Below are 20007 nucleotides of genomic sequence, written 5' to 3' on the forward strand. Positions count from 1 at the left end.
AAATATAATGGGAATGTTAAATCATTGATTCAAAACGGCTATAGTTATTTATAGCTAACACTATTAAAAAGCCCTTTTAACAATTTTTTTTATTACTAAATAGTAAATAACAATAAAACGTTTTGAAGCTAATAGGTTTATGTAACCAATTTATTATTTGCAGTGCACCTGAATTTAAAAAAAAAATGGGTACCTAACATTAAAATTGAATAGTTTTATTGTTAAATAAAAATTATATCTCATAAAAAATAATTTTGACTTTATATTTTTAGATTTTAAGTTTTTAATTAATAAAAATGATAAATAATAACAGATTCGGTCATGAAATACATATAACAAAATAGAATGAAAACTAATTATTAAATATTAGAAATTATAATATTATTCAAAAATTATTTAGTTGTTCTTTTTATTTTTCATACTCAAGTTATGTAAATTGTTTGAGAATACTAGGATATTCATTTTAATTAAATACCTAAATTTTGACAGTCAAGTTTTTATTTATTATAGTATAATATTCAGGTACCATGTAAAAACAAAAAAATTGATAGGCATTTGATTTACTATAATTTTTTAAAAATATTATTAAATAATATGATTTAATTAACCTACAGAATGTAAGTTGTATGTGGATACAAGACTGAAACTTTTCAATAATGATTTTTAATGGAAGAAAATTAAATATAATGGAAAAGTACAAACATATATGAGTATGAAATTATTGACTAGATAAACTAATTTGTCTCAATTTTGAGACTATTTGATTCATATAATTTTGTTCAACAAATGTTATTACACCAAAAGGCTAACCTAAACCATATCACCACTAACTGACCAAATGACACACTGATTACATAACACTTAATGGTAACATTCACCAAAGTTTTTCAAATTGGTAATTAGTAAATCCTGGGTTTTTACGTACATCCCAATACGTATTATTATATTCCCAAGTTTCAATACCATTTCTAATAGTTTTTCTAAACCATTTGGGTTCATGTTGTTCTCCAGTTTCCTCTTTTTGTTTACGACGTTCTCGTTGTGTTTGCTCTAAATTGAGTTTCATAGATTCAGCACGATTCAGATCACCTTCTTCTAATAGCCTTAATACAAATAATTAATTTAACAACAGTATAGAAATATAAAATATAATAATATAATTTACAATAAAATTAATTCTTTTAATATATATAGGTAGGTTAAGTACCTCTGATCTGGCCGAAATCTAGTATCGGTTTTTGGTAAAAATTTGGCTGTTTCTAAGTCAAGCTCGTTTAATTCCATTGCAAATCTCGTAAATCCATAATATAACTCATAGTCTTCTGGCATAGTCCCTATAATAAAATATATTCATAGATTAACTCAAAAATAAAAATTATGTTAATTTTATTCGTATACCTGGTCTCCATATACATTTTGCAGATGGTGCAGCAGCGACTCCACAATATAGAGCTTCATTCCATTTACCAAATAGTTTACGTACAACTTTTCCTTCATTTTCATCAATTACAACACCATGAATTTCATGACGTTTAGCAGAAAAATAACTAGCCTTTAATATAACATAACAAATTCAACTATTTAAGTAAATAAAAAAATGATAAGTACATACACATTCTTATCATTAAATATTGATGAAGATACTATTTAGTATTTTTTCATCTAAATTAATTTGAAAAGATAAAAATTACATGTGATCAGTGGTGCAACTAGAAATTTTTTTTTGGGGGGGGATTACATTTTTACAATATATATACATAAGATAAGTACATAGGTTATTATACTAGGCCTCAGAGAAATTTCGTGAAAGGTTAACACCCATTAACCCTAACCTTTTCCTGGTTGCGCCACTGTATATGATAATTCCAAAAAAACAAACCTTCAAAAATGTTAATTTGCATGTAATATTTTTATCCAAATTAGTAATTTTCAGTTCACCATATTGATCTACAGATCTTTGTCCGCCAAATAAGTTATGAACACAAGTTGTCACCTTATTCCATCTATAATGATCTTTGCTATCATGACATAGTAACTGTACATTCACATACCCTAAAAATTAAAATATGATTAAAAATTTAAAATAAAATAAATTCTTTTTTTACACTTGACAAACCTGTTGGTTGAAATTCCATAGATTTCCCCCAAAATTTTGTCTTGATTCTAACATCTTGCCAAAATATAAAATTTTTTGATTCAGCATGACATACACTTACTGGTGGATGATGACTAACCTATGACAACATTTAAAGTATCAATAAAATAAAAAAATTAATAAAAGAAATTTTATTTTTATTACCTGTTCTGCAATGAATTTGAAACCTTTATCATCTCGTATACATTCATAGGTTTCGCCCAAAAGTGGGTTAAATGGTTTTGAACCAGCTCTATAATAACTGGATCCGTAACTAGACACTGCAAATGCTGCTACATATACCATGCGTTCATAAACATCAGATTGTTCAGATGCTTTATCTAAAAGTTCACTGTATTCTAGTTCTTCACACATACGCTGTAAAAATAATTAATTAAAATATATAAAATACTATTCAAAATTTAATACAAAATTAAAATATATATTTTAAAATACATAATACCTAAGATAATTATATGTTAAAATTAAATCTAATAAATAACACTATAAAAATTTACAGTTTTTAAATGTAAATACATTGATATTTGATTAAATTAAATCAACAAATGAATTAATTAATTTAACGCTACTGTTAAAAGATTGTTATTATGTTTATAAAAGAAAAATAATGTATAAAAAAATTCAAACTTAGTGTTTACCTGTAACATATTTAGAGGTTCGTTAAGTGCAACTGGCATGGACACTTGGGAAAGATCTTTACCAATGTTTTTGCATAAGAGATTCCATAAGGACAATCCTTCGGTATCAGGTTTTGGACATGGTAGTTTAGTACGCCGTCCAGTCATATTCCTGATATCACCAGATCCTCCACAATCTACTATAAGAAATAATAATAACAATTATTTTCGTAATAATAAACATTTAAATTGGTAAATTATAATAACGTTTATATAGTATTTTACTCAACTAACACGAAAATATTTATCCGTCTTCCATTATAAATATTTGTTTTTGTTAATACACGCAAAATATTAATAATTTTAAAACGGGAAAATGTCTTATCAAAGTATATTTTGTGAGAAAAAGGTGATTGGTATTTACTACTAACAAATGCATTGATTTTACGAATACAGGGGGGGAAATATAGTTTCGCCTGAACTTTTACCAGTGTGCAAACTTTAACAGAGTAGCCACTATCAAATGTGCGAAATATTTGACATTTGGCCAAACTTTCATCATATTAATAAAATAGAAATAATTTTATAATATACATTTAGTAATATTTGATGTACCGAAAATAAATCTAGTTAGTCTGGATAGTATGAGAGAATTTTTATTTTATTAACGTTATTTCACAGAAATTCGTATTTTTTTAACCTCCGTAAGTTCATAATAAGTACAGTAATCACTTAATCTACAGTTGTTATTAATAGTTTGATTACTATTACATAATATGGGTGTTTCAGTTAACTATTTATAAACTTTTAATAAACATTGCATACCTAATTATTAGACTTTATCAAATAAAATACCAATACGTTTTAAGCGTTTTCTAGCTCAAAATTAAAACATTGAAAGTAACCTAACCAAATTTATTTATATACATAAATACTTAATAAATGTAATATAAGTACTAGTTTCATGAGAGCTTGAACTTAGATAAATTAGTTTGATTCTTCGTTCATGGAATTTTTAATTAGAATTTTAGAATTCTATTATTATTTAGTACATAGATACCTTTCAAGGAAAGACCTAACCTAAGAGAAAGGAAGGAAAAAAGTTTTAGTTCATGGAGTGAAAGAAACTTAAAATTCGAAATATAAATAAAACTTAAGTAATCACTCTAAATAATATTTAAGTTAAGACAATTTAGTTTTACTTTTCATTTTTAAAAATATAAATTTTAGAACTAAATAAAGGAAAAATTATATACCTATGAAGATTTTTTTATACACAAAAAAAAACTTGCGAGAATCATATATAAAATGGAAGTATTCCAAAGTTTCAACACTAAAATGTTATACGAACTAGTTTACACTAGATACTAGTTTTGAAAATAGTACCATAATAATTGGTGTCTAGTCATTGCCAAATGAAAATTTTTTAATCATCGAAAATATCTAATATGAAAACTTAAACAAAAACCTCTACAAAATTACTGGAATAATTTTTTTTTTAAAACAGTAAAAAATTAGCCGGAATAGGTAGAATATCAATAATCATTTTAAATTAACTTGACGAAAACGAACAAGTGAAAATCAACCAAACAATGGAAAATGTAATGATATAAAAAATTTTTAGGTTGAAGGTGATTTATTCAATTTATGTATAAAATAAAATTTAAAAAAATATGTTTATTAGGTATACCGTATACAGCTAGTTATATATATTTTTATTTAAATATTTTACCAAGATTAATAAAAATTTATAAATGAAATGAAATAAAATCAAACAACAAAATTAATTTTAATAATTTGTACATATTTTTAATACCTTTTTTATTTAAATTAATTTTAAAATATATACCTATAATATTAATACATATTAATTATGATGAACGCTTTGTTTCAAAATTAAATTTTGTTATGTACAATGATTGGACTGATGCAGAGTTACAATTACAAATAGACGCTGATATTTGGTTTTTAGATGGCAATTTTAAATTGTTCCTAGACAAATAAGATATGAAATAATAGCAGACCGCGTAAAATTAAAGAGCTATAGGTGAGCAATCGATAAAAAGAAAAAAAAAACAATGAAAATGAAAACAAGATTAAATAGTTATTAATACCTTCTACACTAGACTTGAAGAGTAAAAATAGAATTTTTAATGACCATAGCTATATAAATATTAAGTTATAAAGATAATAAATTTACTTTTTGTAACATTTTTTTTTTTATAATTATTCTAATATAGCGAGCATTATTTTTTTACAACTACAGATAAAACTTATTATATCAAGATGCATAATATGTAATATACATTAATCATAGAAAATATTTTTATATTTATTTATTTCATTATTATTTGCTAATTATAAGTGATACAAATATGTACGTGATAACTAAAAAGTTATTAAGTTACCGTGACTACTAGTACATTTTCTATTACAATAGAATCAATAGATATAAAAAAATTATCTACAAGCAAATTTTTTTTATAAAAAACCGAGACTTTCCTACCATCATAACAAGGAGGGTAGTGCATAGGTTCAGACTAGCAAACTATATTATAATTGAGTGATATAAGGTGTCGATTAAAGACACATTAAACGATTTCTATAGAGTATTAATTTAATATACTTAACTTAATCAAATAACCATGAAAGTATGGTGGTGGCAAATCATCAACTAAGTAAAAATATCAGGAACGTAATTTACTTATATTTTATTCAAATTAAGAGGACGCTATACACTCGCATGACCTGTCTTCCATCTTATAACCACATAACACAGTAAATTGTATATATTCTGAAGAATCCATTTAACTCTTTTATGCTTAATATTAAGTTGATTTGTGGAATTTTTAAAATTCTAAATTGTTTGTAATTTAAAATATTCATAACTTCTTTTAAAATTAGAATATTTAAAAAAATGTGTGAGGTTATTCAAAAGATATATTTTTTCTTGTAAATTTAATAATAGTTAAATGCACTGTACTATTAAACATAAAAGAGTTTGGTTTCTTCAGAACGTAAAATTGTCCATATAAAACTTTTGCAAGACAGAAAAAACGCATACGGGTTCGAGGTGACTGGAGCGAGAAAACAATCCGGTGGCAGGTCTGGCCGGGGTTAAGCAACCGTTTGTTATTATCCTCGAAGTTAAAAATCTTCTTAACTTAAATGGAGTACAGCACTATAGCGGCTTAATATTTTTTTCGGACATAATTCATTGAACTCAAATAAGGAGTAGGGAATATGGATCATCTATTGTCCAACTATATACTAAGTGTATTGCAATAACTAGCGGTGTAATTATAGGGGCCGATATTATTAAATAATATTAAATAGATACATAAGCATTCATTAAAGAAACTAGAAAGTACATATTATTATAATCATGATATAATAAAGTTTATTATATCATGATTATAATTAGTTTGGAAAAGTAATATGATGATAATCCTGTAATAATAACTCGTTAAATAATATTGTTAGATTATATTGTAACATAGAAAATATAAAAAGTTATTAGAAACGTAGACCATAGTACATACACGATAAAGACGTCTCCTAAAAAAAAAAAAAACGATGGTGACAGCCGATAGGTCAACTAGATATTTTGGGTAAATGAAGAGTTTTTTGGACAACTACTTTGAAATAATATAGCTTGTCAAAAAGATGGAATTTAGGGTAAAAATTGGATTGGATGCAAAAGTATGTCAAAAATACAAAATGTAAATGACCTAGCAAGAGGATTGGGATATCATGCCCCATACATAAAATACCATAGCATGACCTATACATAAAAAAAGCAATTTACAAGAATAAAACAATAATAGATGCATCACCTTACTCAACACGGCGTATAAAACATTTTCAAACGGTATTCTTAATAGAATCAAACTATTGAGAATACTACTGTGAGATTATTAGAGAGGTTTTAAACCAAACAAATCCATCGCTTGTAGCGTAGCTATAAATTATTGACGACCATGCGCAAAATTATCTGATAGCCTCCATGTAAAGTTAGAATTCTTGTATAAAAGAATAAGGGTCTCTTCTACACATTATAAAATATGATACACCAGAAGGTTAAAACTAGTAAGACGACCAGGGTTAAAGCGGGGAAATCAGGTTATAAAAGGTGTGAAGCAAGTGCACCGGACTTAGATTGACGATTTATAGAGAAAGATGACGTATTTAATAGTATGTTTGTCAGTATGGTTTTGAAGGCCGATAATTACAAAGGAAAAAATTAGATAGTAGCAAGTAAATAGTTTAATATCACAATATGTTATGAGTGATGACGCACTTTCTATGGTACTTTTTAACTTGGTACTAAAAAAAGTTACTATAAAATAAATATGAATACATCTAAAGATTTTGGTTTAAGATAATCCACGACAGGCCCTTGGCTTAAGCGGATGATATTACTATTCTAGGAAAACATTTTAAGTCGGTAAAATAACTCCATTAGAAACTGATGAAAGTCGTAGGTAAGTATGCATTATACACATAAATACATAATTAGTAAGACTCGGAAGTTGATGCATTTTGCATTTTTTTTTGGAACATTTTAGACGATGCTCTCCTGGCCACAAATGTGTTTCATTACCATGTGAACCTGAACAACTAATTTTTATTTTGCATTTTTTGGTCTTTATTACTTTTTAAGTCATTTTTTGACATTTTTAGTTATTTTTACTGATTTCACATTAGTTCACTTCTTATTGTTTCTTATCGACTGCCATTATGCCGATAACTTACTAAAAACTTTGAAATTACTACGGATTAAGATTAGTACCTATCCGATTTTATCTAACTGATTATAGCGTCGTTGTCGTGTTGTAGTGAATATTATTGTTCCTAAATTTTATTATTTTTTCGTAATATTTTCGTAATGCTGAAAATTAAAACGTCGGTCAGTGTTCGTATACTTCTACTATATTTGTAATTTTTTTATTTAATTTTTAAGGAAATTTTTTGTCATATTTTGAGTAATTTGTAAGCTTTAATAAATGTATAAAGAATTGTATAGTAAAATAGAGTACAATTTAAAAAGAAATTTATTTTTGTTAATTTAAAACAAATATTTGTAATTTTTTTAGGTCATTTTTTTTCATTTTTATGTTATATTTGCATTTTTTTAGGTCATTTTTTAATGTTTTAAGGTCATCAACTTCCGAGCCCTAATAATTAGTAATAAAAAAACTGAATACCTATATGAAACTTGCCGAAGGGATACAGAAATCCATTTGGCGAAAAAGCACCATGATTAAAATAATTGAAGTAAAGTTATATGAAAAATACCATTAGGTACGACGTGCTTAAGATAGTGTGAGAATATATTTAAAATCAGTGAACTTGGTAATTCGTGAAAAGAATTAGCAAATCAAGAAATATCTAGTATAAATTATTTTTATGGAATGGGAAACAAAGTTCCCAATAAAAATAAACATTACAAATGATTGAGCTCAAGATAGTATTGTTTTTTTAAATGTGAATATGTATTATTATAAATTATAGTATTATGTATAAATTATAAATCACTATATTTGGTTTTGAGATTACATAAGAAAAATATATTTGCAATATTCATATGGATGTAGTAGGGTAATGATATGTAGTAATCATAAATAAAACATAACATATTATTATGGTTAATGAATAGTTATGATTTTAAGTTATTACACAAAATTGATAGACACTAATGGCTAAGAAATACTATGAACAAAAAATTTTAAGACAATACCTGGTAAAGGGGTTTTTTCTTTTTATTGAAAGTTTGTACTTTAGAAAGTATTATAAAGATTTATGTGGACATTATTACTCTATAACTAAAGCTAAAAACCAAAGGGAAATCTATTGAATACAAATTAGATATATATGTATTGCACATGACTCTGAGAGAGAGAACGAATAATGTAATGATATACTCTTAAAGCAATTCATTCCATATTTTTTTAAGAAACAAAAAAATATACATAACAAAATGAAATAAAAAATTAATGTTAAGTTGATCATTTAAAGTTTGTAAACCTGTACTTATAATATTAATCCAATAAATATTAAATTAGCAGACTATTTTTTATGAAAACTTTAAAGAAAATGAATTTAAAATAAAATGTCCATTTTGTGAAATAACACATTAGAATATCTACATTTATGAATTTGAACATGGTCCATCAACTTATCTTTATAAAATCTTAAGTCAACATTTTGTGAGTCCAGTTCTCAAATTTGCTAGTTACTTTTATCCCACCCATTTCATCCAAATTTGTTAAAAATCATGATAAGTTGTATAACGGTCACGGACTAAGATATATCTTATATTTTAGTCCGTGATGACGGTTAAGTCGATGTTCATGGAACAGAAATATCTGATCAATTAATGTTTAACAGTTCAGCAATGGGTTATATAAAGTAATAATATATTATTCTATATAATAATTCAGTAAGACCTCAAAATTCTGTAACATTTATTGTCTTCTTCTTTCTGATCAAAAGAAGTGCCATTTGTGAATTTTACTAAATTAACACAACATACCTAATATAGTTTTGAATCCTGTAACATGCATGCAACAATATAACACTAAAAGCTTTAATCAAGAGCAAATAGTAAACAGTTCATTACAAATTAAAAATACAAAAAAAACCAATGAGTTCATCCAATAATATTATTCATGTATTATAATTTATAATAATAAAATATACTATTACCATTTTACTTACAAATTATAAATTAAATATACATACATACATGTTCATATTAATAAAACATTGTTTTTTTTTTTTTTTTGTTAAACTTAAAATCTGATAATCCCTAGTCCTACATAAGTTAGACTTATGAGGTTATATATTTTTTCTTATATTATTAAATACAGTGGCACCGAACTTGTATGTCATGTGAAGCAATCGCTTAAAAACCTTAAATAGGTGGGTGTGTACAGGTGAGTTCTTGGGGTTGATGGGTTAATAAAGTTAAATAAAGTGTTATAAATATTATAATTGATACCTGATAACATGTGACATAGATATTAGAAGTCAAATTAACAAAAATTTTAGATTTTGTTTCACAAATTAAGTTGAGTTAATTGATTTTTTTTTTAGTTTGAGTTCTGTGCCACTGATTAAATATATTTTAAAATATTAAAGATATTACTTACGTCCTTGCGGATTATTGTACTCAGATGTGGCCCCATCACTGTTTTCTGATGATATAGAACCATCTTCAGATGATAAAGATCCTGCTTCAGAAGATGTATCTGAAGTTTGAGTAACCACTTCACCAGCAATTAATTCATTTGTTACAGTTTCATTACAATCATTGATTTTACCACCTTGATACTCTTCAGCATCAAAAAATACTTCTGAACCACTAACACCAGAACTATATGATAGTGAAGAACTTAGTACCTGAAAATAATAAACAATAATACCATTATTATAGTTTAATATGTTATTAAATTTATATTATAAAATCTTACGGGATCTGGAAAATTTGATGCATCTGAAGTAATATGAATATTATTTAATTTTGCACGAAGTTCACTATTCTGTTGAATAGCTTTATTTAAAGCTATTCGATAATTAGATAATTTGTCATCGGTTGCATCTCCGACAAAAATATGACTGCGTTCTTCATTTATTGCATTCATTAAGCACTTAAAACTATTTTGAACTTACAGTACAATAATAAGTTAACATTTTAAACTATTAAGTATTTTAAATTACAAACATATTATACTTACTATCTTTTGCTAAAATAACAAAATCTGTATACAGCTGAAGATCACTAGGTGACGGATTAACAGTTAATGACGGATTACTATTGGACAAATGTTGAGAAGCTATTCCAGTAGGCTAAAATAGGAAAAAAATTAATGCCTGAAAATATTTATGTATTTATTGTTATATTTACAAAACCAGACGAGTCAGTAATATCAACAGCTTTATTTGTTGATTGACTAATTGATTGATTCATATCAATTCCCCATCCAGCAATTGTACCACCCCAACTACCACCACCACTTTTTTTCTTACGCAAACGAAACCTGGTGCTCTTTTTTGTAACTGGAATTCCATCGAGTACACCAACCTATGATAAAAGAGCAAATAGTTGTAAAAAAATTTGATTAATTATAAATAAAATAATAATAATATTAATAATTACATCATTATCAACTGATTCTAATTGATCAAGTATTCGATTTAAAGACTTCAAATTTTGTTCAACTTGTTTAATTTCTGAATTTGCTGAATCTAATTGTGAACACCAACCATTTAAACGTACGTTTGGAGTACAGTTTTTAATTGACTCTACAGGAGATATTACTATATAATAATATAAAATAAAGAATATTATTAACATAACAATGTTTAAATAATCAATAACAAAAATATATGAAATAAACTACTTAGTTTGAGCCAATATAAATGTGTTTAAAATATTTTGGGTCATCACTTATCAATATATAATTATGATACTATTAAATTATATATTTATATTTACAAGATGTTTTTTTTTGTAGTGGAGATTGTGTCTGCTTTGTTTGACCAAAAGTTAAAACATGTTGTCTATAAAGCCGATGTTGCTTGATTTCTTTTACCCATTCAGAAAATGCTTCAAATGTTTTTGCCTAAAACATAGAATAAAATTTAGTTATGTAATTTAACATTAATAACAATATTTATAATTCAATATTGATATGGAGATGGATAATTTAATGATAAAAATTTCTGAGTTGAATAAAACTAGTAGCTTATACATTTTATAATTTTCTTTATTTTAATTTTAATAATAAATATTGATTTGGCATTAGTCTAATGAATGATCTATTATAATTCTAGTGATCTAAATGATACAACAAACACAATTTTTATTTTTTATTTCAATAATCAATTATTTAAAAAAACTGGTAGATCACATGTTAGAACAATGCCATTTCAAAACTAATCATACTATTAATTTTAAAATAATACATATCATATTTTTTTTTAACATTTAAAATTTTATTATTTAGTATTTTATATTACAAGCCTTAGACAATAAAAATCTGTAACATGGACCTACATAGAGTTTCAATCCAGATTTAGTAAACATTTTTACTGATGAATTTTCTCATATAAATTCTCATTCAGTTATAATTTATAATCTTTTTTAATGATGAACATTAAATTTTTTATTTTATAATATAACATATTGTATTGAAAACTATTTTAGCCATGAATAATATATGCTATAACATTTGCTATTTTAAACATGGAATAGAGTAGGATTTTAGACTAGCCCAGGAAATTTAATATATTTAATCGTTCACTACTACACTTAAATTTGGAGAATACATAGTCCATAAAAAAGATGAGGCCACTAAGAATAATAATAGTCAACAATTGTATTGTATTTAATATTAAGTTAATAATTTAAATTAAATTAAAATATTAAAATATTAAGTCCTCACGTACCAAATTATTATAAATCTAAAAATTAAAAATATGCAATACCTAACTTACTTTTTCTTAAATAATTTTAAATACCAGCCCTAAATATAAAATAAATTAAAAATAATTATATTATATTAGTGTTTTGAATAATTGAAATCATTTTTTTTTTTTTTGTACATGATAACGATTATAAAACATTGACAACAACAATAACAGTTATTACTTATATTCAGTTTCTGTTATACTAATATAAAATATTTAATATTAATATTGACTATTCCTATAATGCTTAACAAAGTTTACTAAGAGAAAAAAATACAAGAAAGCTATATGAAAACAAAAACAATTTAAAATTAGTTTTTGCTACTGGGCAGTGCAGACATGCTGGCTACAACCCTGTTTACTTTTTAGTATGAGGCCAATCGGGATTTTCACAATTTTTAATATCCCAATCTGTCTTTACACATAATATTCATGTTCTGTCAAAATGTAAATATATATATCTCAATCTCAACATAAACAATAACAGTTTTATAATAAATTATTTTGGATTATTTTAAAAGATAATTTTTATTTTTACAGAAACAATATTGGAATAACATAATTATTGTAATATATAATTTACAGTCAGGTTATAACTTGAAATAAGTCTGCTTAGCTTTCTAACAGGATTATTTACTAATAAGTTTAAAGAAAATAAATACATAAATGGATTAATATTTAAAGTGATTCATAAAAAATTTGTTAAAAAAATAAACTATTTTAGCCATATGTATTGATTATTAAGACTGTGATGAAGATAAATATACACCAAAATACAAATATTCCTAACAAAAAATACATTTTAAATAACTTCAAAATCATAAATTATAATATATATTTTGATTTGACATTTTCTAATATACAATTACTTAAATCCCAGAGCAGTTAAATAATATATAATTTTTCATCAATCAATAATCAGCTATATAATATTATAAAAAAATTAAAAGTATAATGTTAAAATGTTTTATCTTACATTTTTTTGACATTTTTAATGCTTTTAAGTCATTTTAACATAGGAATTTATAAAATTCGATAAAAATTAAGCAACACCTGATTATACAGTACTATTATAAAACACAAGTTAAAAGTATAACGAATGTACCTATATTGATAATATAATGTATCTAAATTGTATATTCATTTTTGAAAATAATTTTTAGAGTAAAAAGAAGATTAAAGAACTAGACGATGATGAAATGATACAAATAATTAATACCTAAAAATAAAATAATACATAATTAAACAACATTTTTTAATGTTAAAAATAATTTTAAGAGCATTTTTTTAGTACAATTAAAAAAAAAAATTGTTATGAGTGAATTAAATCATATTTTTTGTTTTATAGAGTATTTAAATATATTTTTTAATCATTATCCTCAGTAAATTTAAAAATAAAGTTTATGTAAGTAGTTCATTTATTAATTATTACCAATTTTTGGTCAAGTAGTATTCACATTTTTATAATGGTTGAAACCCATAACAAAATAATCAATATTTAACATTATTTTTAGAAATACTATGCTAAAATAGTTGTTTAATAATCGCAATAAAAATAAAATTATTTAAAACCATTTCAATAAAACTAAAAAAGTTGATTGACTTACTTCCAATGGCATACATTTTTATTATGTTTAATTAAAGTAGGACAAATGTCCTACATTAATTTATAAAATTATGTATACTCTTTTACATGTACATTTTTAAAATGTAAAATTATCAATGGCTTTATTCAAAATTAAAGCATAATGCATTTCAATTTAACTCTTGAAAATAAATTAGTTATAATGTTTTAATAGCTTATAGTGCCTACAGAGTGATTGATTTAACATATGACACTCATTATTTCTTAAAACACAAATGTTTTTGAAAATGTATCCTGAACAGGTTTAAGTCACTACAGAACAAAACTTTTGAGAAAAAACTAAATTTTATAATATTTTCTATATACATAAGTTTATTAAGCTTAAGAATAAAAACATTAATTTTCATTCATATTCTAAATCAGAATAAAATTAAGAATAATTTGATACATAAAAATCAAATTTTAGGCAAGCAGTTTATTTATGATAATAAATATTTTAATATTTAAAATTTTGATTATTGGAGTAGGAGACAAGAATTTTGAGATATCCTCGTAGTCCACTACGCTTATTTAAACTTTATAAACTTATAACTCATAAAAACGCTCAAAATTTTATTTTTAAACACCAAAGAACTCTACAAATGGTTCTAATTTTGTAAAAGGAATTAAAAATATGTTATAATTAAACATTTATTGAAATAAGTGTGGTAATTAGATGATTCATTAGTGTAAGCAATGTATGCTACGCCCTACAAGATAATATTTTCTGTAATGCACTAATGCATAATAGGTGCAATGTCTTATCCCCACCATAATCATACCAAAAAGTATAGGAATATGATACATAATTGTTATTTCGATCAGTTTAAATTAACTATTAGATTGTTTCTTATCATATCAGTAGTACAGATAATATTACTTGAAGCAAATTAATATTTGAATATTTATCCTAATTTAAATTAGATAGATACCATTAAAAAAGAAAAAGAAATGTAAATACTCACTTTTAAATGGTAAATAAATTCTTCAGCATCAATGTCTAGTCGTTTTCGTTGATATTTTGTAGATATAACAGATAGTCCAATGTCAACTTGACCATGAATTTTACCTCTAGACATGTCCAATGGATTTTTTCCATATTTTAATATTCCTTTGTCCAATACAAAATAACGCTTAAATTTGATTTACAGTTATTATTATACTATACAATTAAATATAATAAATTTAATAAAACAACAAAATTTCAAACCTTATGCCACCCTTTAAGTGGCCACTTTCGTTTCTTGTGTAAATAACCTTTAAAGATGTCTGGTTTTTTGTCATATCTTTGTCCATCTTTTAGACCTTCAACTATCTCCCATTCTGTACCACGACGTATAATTTTTTTAGAACCTATAAAAATAAAATTACACAAATAATCATTAACAATTTTTTTTTAAATATAGCTGTTAATAAAGTATTTCTTTTTATTCCTGTATACCTTTTAATTATATAAAATAATACAAATAAAAACATACCAATACCTTGACAAAATATTTCCATATCAACTCACTAATATTATTACATTTATTCTGTGCTATTACCTGGTTCTCGTCCAAGTTTCCTTTTATGATAAATAAAACCGTCATCTTTCGATTCTACTGAAGGTGTGTTGCTATCTACACTGGCATCCTACATTCCAAATATCAATATTAATTTCGAGGTTTTATATAATTAGAAACAAATTTACCGAATCCGAGTTGGCAACAACAGTTCGTCTTTTGAAACTTAACTGAGGTGATTTTTTTTTCTCCATTTCGCGAGGTACGGCTATGGAATTGGAACCACTAGCCATCACTGTTTTTTCAATACAATAATTAGATGTACTGACTACGGAAGGTTGTTGGTAAACATCTTTGCGCACTAGCTACCGCAGACTGCGCTGCCAAGGTTAGCAATTATAATTTTTTAAATAATAATAATTATTATGATTATGATTTGTGATTACGAATAAGGTAATAACAAATTAGGTATTATTGCAAGATATTGTTTAGATAACAGCTGTTATTGTTGCAAATTCTGATAAGAAGAAATACAGCTGATGTTATCGATACGTGGAAGCATTATTAAAAAACCACGATTAAAGATAATGACATGGTAATAATTACTAAAGCAGTAACTATTATTTTAAAAATAACTATCGTCACGAGGAAAATTAAGGTTGTGGACTGTAGGGTGTGGTCACAGATAAAAAGAACTTTCTTATTGTGGTTGTGTTTATAAAAAATAGCTCTATTCAAATTAAATAAATAATATAATTAATGTAGGCATTTTTTTATTTTAAACAAATAAAATGTAAATAATAATATAAATTGTCATTTTCTGTGTTGATAAGCTCATCTTCTCTTTGCTCTCTTTCCACCGCCTCGTCCTTGAGAATTTGGGTTTTTTGAAGATGTAGATTTTGCTTTTTGATTTTTTTGATTTAATGCTGATTTCTTTTTGGCCAACATCCTTTTAGCTTGATTAGCCCTGATAATAAAGAAAATTAAAATTTAATATCATAATAACTCATATAAACCAATATTAACAATTTTTTTTTTTTTTTTTGTTATTAGTATCCAGCACATAAACAATATAATAAAAATATAATTAGAGTGTAGTATTACATAGTTAAGTTGATGCAAATTTAAAATAAAATAATAAAAATATCATATAATATGGATTGATAGTGTATTATTGATTGTTAATAAGTTAATGTGTAGTTTTAAATATTTATAGATATATACTTATACACTTACTCATATCTGTACTTTTTAACACCAGATTTGCTTACGTCCGTGAACTGGGAGTCAAAAACAGAACCTCCTTTCTTTTGTTTATTACCAGCAGATTTTGAAGAAAATTTACCACCTAGAAACATATTTGAAAACATTTAATAAATGTATTTAAAAAAAAAAATAAATAAATAACATTCCACCAACCTTGACCAAAATCAGACATAGCACTCATTTTCTTGGGTTTCATTTTATTTTTTGCACTTCTAGCTTGGAAATTAGCAACCCTCTGCATTTTTTTTTGATTTTCAATTTCTTCTTCTTCATTAACGTCTTCTTCTTTATTTTTCTTTTTTTTTTTAATATTTTTCTCTATTTTAGCTGAAAAAGCTTCTCTTGATCTTTCTGAAAAAAAAAAACAGTACTTGTATAGTGATCAATATTTGTAAATATATACATATATATGAACGAAATTTGAATTTCAAGTACATGAAGCTATTAAACTAATTTTACTTTTAGCTTCTCCTCGTTCTTTTTGTGTCTGGAACCAATCTCTTTTCTTTTCATCTTTTTTTTTAATAAGAGTACCAATACTAGTTTTTGCCATCTTTTCTGTTTTCTCGGCGAATTCTTCTGTTCGACTCATTTGCCGTTCTTCATACTCTTCATGCATGATACATTTAACCTCATTTCTAAGTGAATCTACACGTTCTTTATATTTATCCAAAATTTCTAAAATAGATAAATAATTTTATAATTTATAATAAGATAAAGATTAATATTATTATTAATAATAATAATAGTCAATTAGACATACCAATAGGAATAACACGATTTTTTACTGGATTCTTAGCTTTTCGTATCACTTCCTTTAGTACTTTACGGTCTTGTTCACTGGCAATAGAAACAGAAACACCAGATCTTCCTGCTCTGGCTGTTCTACCAACTCGGTGAATATAATGTTCAACAGTTGGTGGCATAGTATAGTTTATAACCTAAATATTAAATAATATAAAATATATAAATGTATATTTTATAAATTAACTTACAGCTTTCACTCCTCGAATATCTAATCCACGAGCAGCAACATCTGTAGCAATTAACAAATCAAGTTCTTCATCTTTAAATTGCCGTAATGCTTCCAATCTTTGAGGTTGGGATAAATTTCCATGTAATTCTCCAACCTAGTATTATATTAATTGTAAGTTTTAAATTAATAATAATATCTAACAATGTATTACCTTAAGTCCAAAAAGTCCAAGTAAAATTTTTACTCTGTGTGCATCAGCTTTAGTTCTTACAAATATCATAGTATGATCTCTAAATGTTCGACACACTAAAGCAGCTAATGTTGCATCTCGATCTTGTTCTTTTCCTTGGCGTAATCTAAAGCCAATAAACAGTATTTATTTTAATCACTAATTCAATAATAGCTTATAATTTTAACTTTGTTAGTATACCTTACAAATTCTTGTCTAAGATTAAAAGCAACATCCGTATTACTATCTACAAATATTTTAACTGGTTTGCTCAAAGAAACAGAAGCGAGATCATTAACGGCGTCAGTCATTGTAGCTGAAAACAACATTGTCTGTCTGGTACGAGCACACATATTAATAATTTCTTTCATTTGGTCAGCAAAGTTTTCATCTAACATTCTATCAGCTTCATCTAATACTAATACTTCCAAATCTGCTAACGAAAATGATGGAGTATTTTGTAAATGATCTAACAATCGACCCGGTGTAGCTATAACAATATCTGGATTTTTACGTAAAATTGATTCCTGAAAATAAGAAATTATAAAAATTATTAATAAACATAAACAACAAACATATATTATGCATTTTCTTACTTGCACTTTGAGTTCTAAACCACCAACAGAAAGACCAACTTCAACTGTTGTAAACTGAGCAAGTTGTTTTGTAACTTGGTATACTTGTACACCCAATTCTCGAGTTGGTACCAAAACTAAAACTCTAATACAAAACTACAATTAACTTTATTTTAACTATTGTATTATCATTAAAAACTGATTTACCTAGTAATAGGAGTAAAACCTTTGGGCCTATATAAAAGTCTTTCAAGAATAGGTAACATATAAGCTGCTGTTTTACCAGTACCAGTAGCAGCACAACCACAAATATCTCTACCTAAGAGAGCCACTGGTATTGCGGCTGCTTGTATAGGTGTTGGATGAACATAGTTCAATGCACTTATGGCTTTCATCAAAGGTCTTGAAATATTCATTTGATAAAAAGAAGCATTTTCTTCAAACGGAGGAGCATCTTCAAAAAATTCTTCTTCATCTTCAACAGTTATTTCATTTTTATTTTCTTCGATTTCTTTCTTCTTTTTATTCCTTTTGCCAACCAACTTCTGTCTGTCTTTAATACCATCTGAAAAATAAACAGACTGTGAAAATTAAATTCATATTTAATACTATCAAATATTAATGGTTAACACATAACCTTTTTTCAATTCATCTTCAGATAATGAATCACAATCTGACTGTTCATTGTAGTCTTCATGCTCTTCGGTAGTGACATCTGGCAGCTGAATAAAAGTATATCAGTAACATACTTTTTATTAGTTAAATACTTAAAAATCATAAACGAGAATACTCACAAAAGATTTCACATATCTACGGGATTTTTCTATTTTTTCGTCAGTCCTATTGGTACCTTTACGTTTTATATATTTCTGTAGATCATCCCATGTGTCGTGATTATACTCTGAAGCCATGGTCAAGAACTTGAATTCGTCATCGAAATACGTATCACCCTTGGTCTTGTGTTTTTTTGGTTGGTACTAGAAACATAAATTATTACAAACCTCAGCACCAAATGAATTAAGTCGATTAATTGGTTTGAAATTACTTCAACTTCGACATCGGAATCCGATGAAACATCCTCTACATCGTCTTGATCGCCGATCGTTTTTATCATGTCCCATTTCATTGTACACATTTCTTATTGCTCGCAATACCTATATAAAATAGATCCTGTCTATTGAAATATTATATTAAATCAAAAGTAAAAATAACAGAATTTTATTTCAGAAATTTATCGGCCCTTAACTTACTCTTTAAAACTGTTTCAATGTTTTGTTTAGTATTTACTATTTATCGTTTAAGTTTACAATTTTACATGTCGAAAATTCCAATTTGTATTTTGTATATTTTGTATTTGGTTGTTAAGAATTTCACATGTCTCAAGAAACAACATAACCTTTAAATGTAAACCACGAATTCTTGATAAAAATATTAAAACTTTGAAGGCCTAACCAAAAGCGCGCGAATTTCAAATGCATATTGAATGATACTATTTTTTATTTTTTTCTGACTTCGTGATATTTCTGGAATTCTGGATACAGGCATATATGGGCTATATTCAAAGGGATAGTCTCACAAACGGTGCC

The 20007-nt window shown here is 25.6% G+C and overlaps 2 protein-coding genes across 3 annotated transcripts; both read right to left on the reverse strand.

Annotated features, from left to right (window-relative positions):
* Positions 1-756: 756 nt before the first annotated feature.
* On the reverse strand, positions 757-15786 carry LOC113556340 (oxysterol-binding protein-related protein 6-like). Its single transcript, XM_026961214.2, has 17 exons — positions 15561-15786; positions 15415-15502; positions 15081-15223; positions 14836-15003; positions 11273-11399; positions 10934-11094; positions 10682-10858; positions 10512-10623; positions 10248-10441; positions 9927-10176; positions 2794-2972; positions 2300-2512; positions 2117-2234; positions 1880-2052; positions 1399-1552; positions 1208-1334; positions 757-1103 (listed from the first exon to the last, which is right to left on the reverse strand). Exons 1-17 carry the CDS (start codon positions 15663-15665, stop codon positions 875-877), a joined length of 2718 nt encoding a protein of 905 aa, XP_026817015.1. The 5' UTR covers positions 15666-15786; the 3' UTR covers positions 757-874.
* A 319-nt stretch (positions 15787-16105) lies between these two features.
* On the reverse strand, positions 16106-19829 carry LOC113556200 (probable ATP-dependent RNA helicase DDX27). 2 transcript variants are annotated; one of them, XM_026961008.1, is made up of 14 exons: positions 19672-19829; positions 19467-19595; positions 19216-19398; positions 19059-19143; positions 18629-18986; positions 18443-18566; positions 18048-18373; positions 17829-17973; positions 17637-17771; positions 17405-17582; positions 17101-17319; positions 16795-16992; positions 16612-16723; positions 16106-16342 (listed from the first exon to the last, which is right to left on the reverse strand). In XM_026961008.1, exons 2-14 carry the CDS (start codon positions 19554-19556, stop codon positions 16207-16209), a joined length of 2289 nt encoding a protein of 762 aa, XP_026816809.1. In that variant the 5' UTR covers positions 19557-19595; positions 19672-19829; the 3' UTR covers positions 16106-16206. The 2 variants fall into 2 exon arrangements, with proteins under 2 accessions (XP_026816809.1, XP_026816810.1); XM_026961009.1 differs by having other exon boundaries at positions 19467-19575; positions 19672-19813.
* Between the last annotated feature and the right edge of the window lie 178 nt (positions 19830-20007).

Source organism: Rhopalosiphum maidis, chromosome 1 (assembly GCF_003676215.2).
Source record: "Rhopalosiphum maidis isolate BTI-1 chromosome 1, ASM367621v3, whole genome shotgun sequence".
Lineage (NCBI taxonomy): Eukaryota > Metazoa > Arthropoda > Insecta > Hemiptera > Aphididae > Rhopalosiphum > Rhopalosiphum maidis.

What these genes read in the sequence shown, in the direction of transcription:
- LOC113556340 (XM_026961214.2), bottom strand. Translation starts at nt 15,665, where the DNA reads ATGGCTAGTGGTTCCAATTCCATAGCCGTACCTCGCGAAATGGAGAAA. An exon ending in ACTACAAAAAAAAACATCTT is followed by an intron (nt 11,095 to 11,272) that starts GTAAATATAAAT and finishes ATTATTATATAG; the next exon opens with TAATATCTCCTGTAGAGTCA. An exon ending in TCAAATTCATTGCAGAACAG is followed by an intron (nt 2,235 to 2,299) that starts GTAATAAAAATA and finishes ATGTTGTCATAG; the next exon opens with GTTAGTCATCATCCACCAGT.
- LOC113556200 (XM_026961008.1), bottom strand. Translation starts at nt 19,556, where the DNA reads ATGTGTACAATGAAATGGGACATGATAAAAACGATCGGCGATCAAGAC. An exon ending in TATGTCTGATTTTGGTCAAG is followed by an intron (nt 16,724 to 16,794) that starts GTTGGTGGAATG and finishes ATATGTTTCTAG; the next exon opens with GTGGTAAATTTTCTTCAAAA. An exon ending in GTTAAAAAGTACAGATATGA is followed by an intron (nt 16,343 to 16,611) that starts GTAAGTGTATAA and finishes CTTTATTATCAG; the next exon opens with GGCTAATCAAGCTAAAAGGA.